Source organism: Triticum aestivum, chromosome 3B (genome assembly GCF_018294505.1).
Source record: "Triticum aestivum cultivar Chinese Spring chromosome 3B, IWGSC CS RefSeq v2.1, whole genome shotgun sequence".
NCBI lineage: Eukaryota > Viridiplantae > Streptophyta > Magnoliopsida > Poales > Poaceae > Triticum > Triticum aestivum.
Genome location: NC_057801.1, coordinates 780412860 through 780423278, shown reverse-complemented (window position 1 = coordinate 780423278; position 10419 = coordinate 780412860). Strand labels below are relative to the sequence as shown.

The 10419-nt window shown below is 46.9% G+C and overlaps 1 protein-coding gene and 1 pseudogene across 1 annotated transcript; one reads left to right on the top strand and one right to left on the bottom strand.

The window, feature by feature from the left end:
- Positions 1–423: 423 nt before the first annotated feature.
- Positions 424–1927, bottom strand: LOC123066538 (LRR receptor kinase BAK1). The gene is made up of 6 exons (XM_044489597.1): positions 1685–1927; positions 1456–1527; positions 1221–1364; positions 974–1126; positions 817–869; positions 424–678 (listed from the first exon to the last, which is right to left on the bottom strand). The coding sequence occupies exons 1-6, from the start codon at positions 1894–1896 to the stop codon at positions 620–622; spliced, it is 693 nt and encodes a 230-aa protein (XP_044345532.1). The 5' UTR covers positions 1897–1927; the 3' UTR covers positions 424–619.
- A 6742-nt stretch (positions 1928–8669) lies between these two features.
- LOC123067887 (mitochondrial substrate carrier family protein B-like) lies at positions 8670–10217 on the top strand (annotated as a pseudogene).
- The last annotated feature ends 202 nt before the right edge of the window (positions 10218–10419 follow it).

The window sequence follows — 10419 nt, the reverse complement described above, 5'->3', positions numbered from 1 at the left end:
CTTGTACAATTTTTAGTAGAATTTTTTATAGGACAATCAGCTCCCCCCCCCCCCCCCCCCCCAGTCCTTAAACACTTGATCCCAACAGTCGGTAATATAAATCAGAAGGGTAGTGCCTAATTATCATTGTTACATGCGGGGGTTGTGTCTCACAATCTCGATACAATGATAACTATTGTAGATGTCGTCAAACAAAATACATCGATAATAGTGGTTACCTCAGATGGCTGTAAGTCGCAACCATCTGGAATAAGGAGGTTCAGAGGCAACTTTCGAGCCATCAAAAACACTAATGGCCATCACATGCTTCCATTTCGCACACAGCAAGGGAAAGCACATGGAATGGAGTTACCGATCCATATGTGTCAAGGGTTTCTATACTCTCCTGAGATATGAATATACATAACGGATAACACTGGATATGCACTAAAGGTGCAGAGAAAGATTCATTATTACGAAGTCGCACTGATTACAATGCATTGAACCACCTTTCACCTTTTCCCTTTTTCTCTCTAGAAATGGATGTAAGCTTGGGACTCTTAACGGAATAAAAGGCTACAGCCTCTTCCCGCAGTTTCAAAAGGAAAAAACATTCAGTTTATTCTTATAAGTTAAGGTTTCAGTGCTGCTCAGCGTGTAAACGTGTAGTCTTGAGCGTGTCCTGGATGACGGTAGCTACTGCAAATGATGTCAATTGGAAAATTCTTGTGAGCACAAATTAAACAAACCTGTACATGTATTGTACACAAAAATAAATAAATAACTGGAGAACTTAATCCGTCAAGAGCTACAGATCATAAAAATATGCATCCCTACCTCTTGGTTTAGATGATTTAACAGTGCCGGCCAGACTGTTCTTGGCAACGTTACTGCATGAAGATAAAAAATACTGTAAGTGGAAGTCACTGGGGAAGGAAGGAGGAAAGTGGATGCGATTTCTGGTGTGTGAAATGAAACTGTAGGTACTACTCACAGTTCAGTCAAGTGCCCAAGAAGAACAAGAGAGAGGACTTCCAGCGGCACTGTGCCGGTCAGCATGTTCTCCTGAAGCTCCAAAGTTTGAAGCTTCGTCAGATTGCCCAAAGACGCCGGTATACCACCTGCAAGCTTGTTCCCATGCAGCCTCCTGCAGATAGACACCAACAGATTGTTTTCAGCAGTTGGAGACAATAAGCATTTCAACCTCTCGTCATCCGAAAGCGCTGCAGCAAGATTCTTACAGGAAACGCAGCGTCCCGATGTTCCCGAGCGAGGCTGGTATCGCGCCCGTGAGACGGTTGTCGTAGAGATCAAGGCTGACCAGGCGTGTTAGGTTGCCGAGGGTTGCTGGAATCGGTCCACTGATGTTGTTCCCAAACAGCTCCCTATGAAGATGAGAATATTGATCATTATGCAGGAAATTTTGAGTGTAACTTGACAAGTCTGTACAGTGCAGCAAGCTGCAGTAGTACTTACAGGTACTGAAGGTTCACCATTCGTCCCAGTCCAGGAACCAGGGCGCCTGAGAGGCCTGCATTCCCCAAGTCCCTGCACAGCGAGGAAGAACTCTATTATGCTTCCTCTTAAAATTTCTGCAGAGATTCAAGTTCAACGAGACTAGTGCAGACTGAGTGGAAAAGGTCTTCTAAACATTAAAATGAACCGTGCATACTGCAGAAAAGCAGATTAGTTAATAACGGCATACACTCGGATGACGGAGTTGATGTTGTTGCAGGTGACATGGAACCAAGTGCAGGGGTTGACAAGGGTGGGATCCCAGCTCTGCAGCACGTTGTTGGGGTCCTTCCACACCTGCCTTTGCGAGTAGAGTATGTCACCTTCGGTGTTGCCGCTGGCGATGGCTGCGAGAGCAAGGAGGCTGGCGAGGAGGAGCGCTGCCCCGGTCAGAGCCGCCATTGCTGGAAGAAGGGAGCCTAAGGTGTGTTGGGTTGGGTACAAAGAATGGTAGCGGAGGGACGGGTAGTTTATATGCGATCAGATCGGAGTCCCGCCCGAAGCTTTGAACTTTCCACTTTCCAGGTCCAACTTTGGCTTTTCTCCTCTCGTCCTAATTTTGACCAACGAAAGTTCAGCCGGTGAAGACCGGCTGAATCTGTGGAAGAATCGTAGATCGGCCTGCAGAGTACGTTCACCAATCACCATGCTCCATGGGAGCCTCCGCTCGAGATAATTTATTTCGCAATCGGTCTCCCGCTATTCCACTCAGTCAAACCAACTCCAGTGGAATAGTGGTGCATTTCCTCTGCTACTATCCAGTGGCCATGAGCAGGTCTACAGTCTACACCATCCACCAACCAATTCATGCGGCCAGAACGCAGGCCGGCCAGGATGCGCCAATTGGAGAACTTTCTACATGATTTTTGGGACCTGCTCCCTCCGTCTCATAATATTGGACGTTTTTTGACACTAGCGTAGTGTCAAAAAAGTCTTACATTATGGGACAGAGGGAGTAGTGAACAATTTTGCTGCAAACGGCCGTGGCTCATATGTTCTTCATATCCGGAAATAACAAAAAATTTGGTACTCCAACTAACTATATTGGGAAGCTTAGAATAGAGAAGTTTCAAGAAACAGTAAAGTTTGTTTCAGCGCTCCAAGGTTGTTTAAGTGACACGTGACCAGGCCAAAAACGCACATAGAGTTTACACTTAAACTAGGGTCTAGAGTAAAAAAAACTTCTAACCTAACCTAGCCATCCGGCGATCTGCATTGAGTGGGAGGAGACGTTCATGTCGACTACAAAAACGTATGTGACGACTTCATCAGTCTCAAAAAATATGCCGGCTCAATCTCTCGAATGTACTCATAGGAATAGTGTGTGCGTGCGTGCGTTCATAAAGATAAGTGTATGTGCGTATGTATGAACATCTGCATATGTACTGTGTTAAGAAAAACTAACATAGGAACTATTATATTATGTTACTGAGCCAGTTATTATGAAGTCAAAGTCGAGAGTTTGAATGTGATAAAATACTCTGACGCCAATTTTGACGGCCAAAGCTAAGCTGAATTTTGCAGTCAGATTAATTGTATACTTAATGTCTTGCACATGCTATCTCTTTCAACCTTTCATTCATAGTGGCAGCTTTCACAGCCTCACGTCTATCTTGGACCGTCATGAGTCAATTATCCAAACGCAACTAACAGTCAACAGCGTTTTCCACAGAGACTAACAGGACTTTTTAGCTGAATTTTGTTGTATCAACTTTGAAGATGAAATCAATTATCATCTCTGTCGTGATGTACTAAACGCTTATCGATGGATTATTAAACTCCCTTCGCAGAAACTTCATAAGGTCCGTTCCTGCCCCCGAAACCCTTGCCGCCACCACCTTTCCCTGCCCTTCTCCGGCGGGATCCGGCCGCCCTCTCCGGCGCGCGGCCCAGATCCGCCCCCCCCCCCTTCTCCCGGCCTTCCTTCCTTGCCCCTCCTTCCGCCCTCGCACCGCCTCCCCGGGAGGCGGCTGGGACGGCCCCCGCACCTCTGCTCTCGGCTTCGCCCCCTCATCTTCTCCCCTGCCGTCGCTGGCGGCCCCCCTGGCTCCGGCCGGGGGGGGGGGGGGGGGGATGCCGGCGGCGGCAGGATCTCCACTCCCCGCGCGTGCGTCCTCTTGGCCCGGGGCAGGGGGACGGCGGCGGTGTCGCTCGGCATGGCAGCTGTCCGGTGACCCGGCGGGGTGGCCGGCGGCGGACGTGGTGGCGGCGCTGCTCCTTGGCGGCGGGGCGGCTTGGTGGCGTGGGGTGGCTGGCGGCGTGTCCCCGGCTCAGATCTGGGCCTTGCGGGCCCCATCTAGGTCTTAGCGGGTCGGTCCCCGGCGTGGCTTCGTTGTCTTCTGCGTGGTGAGGCAGAGGTGCAGCTTGGACAGGGGCAACGGCGCCGACGGCATTGCCGGCTGCAGCGCAAAGGCGGGAACTTTACGGGTCTCACTACTAGGGAAAAGCCTAGCAGCAGCGCGGGTTTTAGGCCTATCAGTAGCGCGGGCAGGAGCGCTACTGATAAGGCGCTACAGCTAATGCTTAGCAATAGCGCGCCTGGACCCACGCTACTGCTAAATTGACTTAGTAGTAGCGCTTCTCCAGAACAGCGCTACTGGTAATTAGTAGTAGCGCTTCTCCTTTCCCGCGCTACTACTATTATTTAGTATTTTATTTCTTTTTTATTTCATTTTTTATTCATACACCTTTACACAAGTTTTCATACAACAGGAATTTAGAAATTGTTTTTACATCATAATGAGTTATTACATCATGGGGTGAAAGAACCGTGGACTAGTTTCAAGTGGATGTCCATCCACTTGAAACTAATCCGCGGTTCTTTCACCCAATGATATAATAATATCATCATCATCATCATATCATTAACAACTTATCATCATAATACATCATTGTCATATAACACCTCCTCAAGATCATCGTTATCATCATTGACATCACATAACACCTCCTCAAGATCATCATTATCAACTCTAACACATTACCACATAATAAACATATTGTACCTCATAGGACCTATTACATTCGATTAAGACCTACTACATTTTCTAAGGTAAAATAGCAAAAAACAAGATAGCCCCTGACTCTCCATTATGGAGAATGGAGATTAGCCTGTCTCCAATTCTTGCCTTTCGCTGAATGTTACTTCCAAGAACCTCCTTCCGAATGTCCATACATTTATTCCATTCTTTGATGAACATGTGTTCACGGGTTTTAGAAATTCGATATGCACAGGTGAGCTCCGTAGATTTACCTGGCAGTATGTTCAGAACTGAGAGGCGACCATGCAGAGACATCACATGAGGCACACAATCCATCGGGAGTTTCTGTTGAAAAACATAATAATAACTTCGTAGTTAGCAATGATGTTTTAGAAGTATGCAAAAGATGCACGGATGTCGTAATAGTTAAAAATCTTACTAGGGTATCTCCAGAGAAGTTACCTGGTTCAACACATGCACCAGTGGCACGTATTCACCATAATTTGGAGGAGTTCGATAATAGTCATTGTAATTCTCAAGAAGAGTACAAAATGCGATCAGATGATTTTTCTCCTTATACGTTAATTCGGTGCCATCGGTGTAGTGGGTTTTATCTACCATCTTCCGCACAGTTTTTGAAGAATCAAAATAAGCTGTCAATGGAAATAAGCTATCAACTATTTTGAAATAAACAATATAAATTAGTTAATAACTATGTTTGAGAAACTCACGTAGCGGTACAATCGGAAGCGTGTCAACAAGGACCCAAATGTCCATATTCTCTTGCTCGATGTCAGGATCACCAAGATCCATGGTGACAATCATACCCTCATAAAAATCATACATTTTGCAAAGTGCTTTCCAATTTTGGCAACCAAAATGGGTTACGCTCTGAGCATTGCACAGATTTACTTCAAAATCCATATCATGATGGGTCCTTAGGTGTATTTTCTTTGTTTCGAAATTTTCATGGTCTTCAAAACCCATCCTCTCCAAGACATAGCGTCTTGCATGGCATGGGATAAGCTAGTCGAATTGTAAAATATGAAAATTAGACGTTGAAATAGTTGAAGTCATGCTTAATTACGAAAAAAACACTTGTCGTTGTTGCATACCGTTTCACAATCGAAGTTCTCCTCGAGCTTAATGCTGAAGCGTCGATCTTCGTCCAGCCGAACGAACCTGTCGCACATACCTTGATCGTCGTGGCACCAGCTACACTCTCCCGGGAGACTGTCGTCGTCCGAGTATGACATTTCCTACAATCATAATTCAAAGATTAAACTTGTACATATTCTAGCACAAGTCATGCCAGAATTCATGAAAAAATCCGGCATGACCTTTGCTAAAAAAGGACATATCGAGCGCCTGAAATTTGCCGGAACGGAAATTAATCAACACTGCGGCAAAACATAGGCCACTCGGAGATGTAAACTGAACATGAACGGCCACTTGGGCAACCACATATCCTATTTGAGCAACAACACAAGATATACAAGGATATTTGGCTGGTCTCACCTCGATGTCGGAGGGGGTCGGTGACTGGGACGACGGCGGGGATGTCGGAGGGGGTCGGTGACGGGGACGACGGTGGTCACCTGAAACCATATAAGTTATCACTAATACATCCTGGATAATTGCTTAAACTAAAAAATAACAACAAATATGACATGTTCAACTAGTTTTATTAATTCAACTAGTTCTTACTAAATATAAACTTACTATAAATAGAAAAAAAACTAGTTCTTTCTAAAAATAAAGTAGTTCAACTAGTTATATTAATTATCTTACTAAAAATACATTAGTTCTATTAATTCAACTAGTTCAACTAGTTTATTAATTTACTTACTAAACTAGTTCAACTACAACTAAAGTAGTTCAACTACCACTACTACTACTAAAAATCTAGTACTAACTAAGCAACATCTAGTACTAGCTATGAACCCTAAATTAACATCTACTACTACTAAATCTAGTACTAACTAGTGGCAGGGGGTGGAGGCGACGGAGAGGTAGCTAGGGGCGGCGAGGTCGAGGGCGGTGGGAGGAGGGCTGCCGGCGGAGGAGGGAGGAGGGGCGGCCACAGGCGGAGGGAGGAGGGAGGAGGAGGGAGGAGGGACGGAAGGAGGGGAGTACCTCGGCGGCGGACGGACGAAGGCGGCAGCGGCGGCGGCGACGCACGACGACGGTTATCGGCACGCGGGCGAGAGTGAGAGTGTGAGTGAGGGCCGGTCGTGCGGGTGGGGATAAGGTAGGGATAGTTGTAGCGCGTTTGCCAAAACACGCTATAGCTAATATAAATAGCCGTAGCGCTGTTCTGTACAGAGCGCTACTTTTATAACTAGCGCGGGGGGGGGAGGTCATGGCAATTATAGCAGTAGCGCGGTTTGTGGTGGACGCGCTACTGCTATTTTCCTGTCAGCAGCGCGTTTTGGTGCTGCTGCTAAATAGCAGTAGCGTGGTATTTTGAGGAGCGCTGCTGGTAAGATTCTGTGTATAGGCTTTTCCCTAGTAGTGTCTCGGAGATCCCGGCCGGGCCTGTGCGGCCACAGGCCTGGTATGTTCCTACTATTGCGTCCGGTCAGCTACCGTCTTCGACGGTGGAGGTGGGGCCCTCCCGCGTGCCGACGGTGGTGCTGCCCTAGTCCCGGCTCCTCTTCTTCATTGTGCAGGCCTTGCTTCACGGTGCCGTGGTGAGACAGAGTGGGAAGCTTCGTGACCGGGTTGGCGCAGGTTGGGGGTCTGTTTGGTGGCGAGCTCCGGAGTGCCTAAGGTGGAAGTTGGGATCGGGAGAAATCCCTGTTGGCTTGGCGGACACCGACGCGGTGGCGCATGAGGGTGCCGCTGGACCTTCCTGGAGGGCGTCGGGGCTACCCTTCCTCTCTCCTCACAGTGTACCGGGGGAAACCCTTGGCAGCAGCGTCATCATTGTTGCGTCCCTTCTTGGAGGTGTTGGTTGGTACCGGTACTTCGGAGGCTCGGAGCTTGGTGGGCGATCTCCGGTGGATGCAGCGGCCACGGGGCTTCTTCTTTTTTTTGTCGATCCGCCGTTGTCGGCATTTATTTCTCTTGTATTTTCTTTTTGTTTTCTTTTGGGCGTGACTTTGTTGCTTCCGCCCCAGCACCTATCGTTGGTTGTCTTGGTTGATTGCTTTGTATACAAAGCGGGGAAACCCTTTTTGGTAAACGCTTATCAACTTGTGTGATGGCAGACGCTGCCGGCCACTTCACGTCAAAGCAACACAAAGATTTCTACAAAAGCTTCTAATGGCACATGCCCGCGTCCAGGTTTTGTAGTAAGCGCATCTCCAAGGTTGACCCGTAAACCGCTCGCATATGTTCGGATTGTGTTGTCCGGACCGTGAAAGTCATCCAGCGCTGTTCGGATCACGGAAGTTATCCAACGCGATCCTGTATCGGTCCGCAGAACGGTCCAGACGTGTTTTCTTCCGTAAATTGAAGACAAACATGGGAAGTTTTATGAGAGTCCGGGCACCCGTTTGATCAATTAAAAGTCACCACGTACCATTTTCTCTCCCAAGTGCGGAAGGCCGTTGCTGACTATTTTTTCTCTACTCCTAATGTCTCAGTTGGTAGGTCGCGTTCCGGGTTTTATTTTCGTCTCACCTCACCCGGTCTTTTTTGGTACTTCTTTGGTACTTCCTCCCACCTCCCCCTCAGCCACGAAAAACCAAGGAAAACCCCGCGATCGAGTCCCGCACACGCCCAAACTCCCGTCGTTATTAACTAAAAGGATAAAAAATAATCCACGGAGCACAAACCGGCGAAAATTAACCAGCAAAAAAAACGGCAAACTGTGCGATCTCGATCTCGTCTGGTTTTTCTTTCGTATCTCACCCCGCCCGTAAAACAAATCTCAATCTCGATCTGTTTCATCTCAGCCTCCAGCCCCGAGAGGAGCCGCCGCCGAGAGGAGACGCCCTAGCCCCGAGAGGACCCACCGCCGCCGCCGCCACCGAGAGGAGACGCCCCAGCCCCGATAGGATCCGCCGCCGCCGCCGCCTCCCTCGCCCGCGGCCATGATGACCGATCTGGCGTTGGCGCCGCAGGTCACCCTCTGGTCCATGGCCTCGACTAGGTACGAATCCCTCCTCCACTTCTTCTGGTTTGTTTATTTCCACATCTTGATCTGATTCGGACGTGTGTGCAGTTTGCTATGATCTGGCGACGGGGATGCAAGGAGAAGCTGCTGCGGTTTCAAGGGGCCGTGAGGATGCCCACCATGAAGGCGTGTCTGGGATGATGAAGGTGATATCCGCCAGGTCCCCGTTGTCGTCGACTGGCGGCGGCCACCGTCTCCTCTTCCATGGCGTCGTCGGGGCCTTCCCCTGCCAAGCGTAGCGGCTCCTTGGCCGGATCACCGTCGCACACCTCACCAGCATGGTCGGCAAGATCTGCATCTCGATCCTCGCCACTCTCTATCCTCTTGCAGGTAATAGGCTTTCCGCCCCCTCTTTTATCTCCGGCGTTCTCGTGTGCACGGATTGTGAGCGTGAAGGAATATTTCTCTTCTATTTCATGGTGCTGCTGTGCTCCTTCTGCTTTCACACTGCACATATATAGATTCTTCAAAGGAATTGGATGCTGATAATATCAACTAAGTTCCCTGAATGTGATATATATTCTTCCCTCGCTTTGAATTGATTGCCCCAAACAATATATCTCTGGTTGACAGTCATGGCCTATTATTATTGTTGTTAATTTACAACACTCTGCGCTGTATTGTCCAATCATGGTCCAAACTTCAACTTGGTTGTGGATTCATTGTATGTACCATATGCTGTTCATAGCTACAAAATTGCAATCTCGCGAAAATGTTCTTGAATACAGTAATTTTTTTGTCACATAACCCATATGCTGATGATAAAGTTTGTTGTATGAGCTTGTGGCATACTGATCCGACAGGTGGCAGGTATGCATTCAGATGTTGCAGCTCTAAGGAAGGGTAGTATATGGCACATGGCTTCGTGGGTTGTTCAACAAGAAGTGTTTTGGGCATATTCGAAAGGCAATCTTGTGAAAATTATAGATCGATTTTCTTATTCCGTCATCAGCTTCTATTCATATGAGCGATACAAAAAGTTCAGCACTGAATTTTAGTATGTTAACTTGCAAGATTTCTCACGACTATGTTTTTTTGTTATAGGTTTATAAATTTCGAAATATAGTTGCAGCTTCACGGAATGGACGGCCCAAATTATGTTAGTGTCTATATGTTTACTTGGTGGTGGTCTAGCGTGAGTGATACCTGCATCTGTAACTTACCCATTGGATGTTCTTCAAAATCAGCTGACAACACAGGTGATGCTTTTCTTCCTTTCGTGATTTGTGAGTAACACTAAGCCAACCAGTCAATCAATATAACTTCCAGTTAGAACTTAGAGCATCTTTACCTAACGCTTTCATGCAATGTAGCTTTACAAACCAAAGGAACAGGTTTTAGTAAGCTAAACTTTCATGTCTATAAAATTCTGCAGAAAACCACTAGGTATTACAAGGGCATCTTTCACACGTTGTCTACAATTTGTAGAGAAGAGAATAGTAGAGGATTGTATAAAGGCCTTTGGTCCACCTTATTGGTAAGCCGTATGTTTCTGCTGAGAATTGTTTTTTAGTTGACTTCCCAGTAACTTTTATGTGTTACAGGGAGTTGGACCTGATATATCAATCAATGTTTATGTATATGAATCCCTGAGGTCTCATTGGAAAATGGAAAGTTGAATGTCAAACTGTGCGACCAATGATTTGATATGGTACCTCCCTCTTCTCTCTTCTACGAACCCTATAACACATGTCTCAAATCTTAATTTCTTTTATCCTATTGCAGGTTAATTCCAGTTGGGTGTGTTAACCTACAGTAATCAATCAAGTCAACAAATATAACAATGATACTTTGTCTTCTGATTTTTGGTGATGATTTTTT

What these genes read in the sequence shown, in the direction of transcription:
- LOC123066538 (XM_044489597.1), bottom strand. Translation starts at nt 1,896, where the DNA reads ATGGCGGCTCTGACCGGGGCAGCGCTCCTCCTCGCCAGCCTCCTTGCT. An exon ending in ATGGTGAACCTTCAGTACCT is followed by an intron (nt 1,365 to 1,455) that starts GTAAGTACTACT and finishes TCATCTTCATAG; the next exon opens with GGAGCTGTTTGGGAACAACA. An exon ending in CTTGGGCACTTGACTGAACT is followed by an intron (nt 870 to 973) that starts GTGAGTAGTACC and finishes ATCTTCATGCAG; the next exon opens with TAACGTTGCCAAGAACAGTC.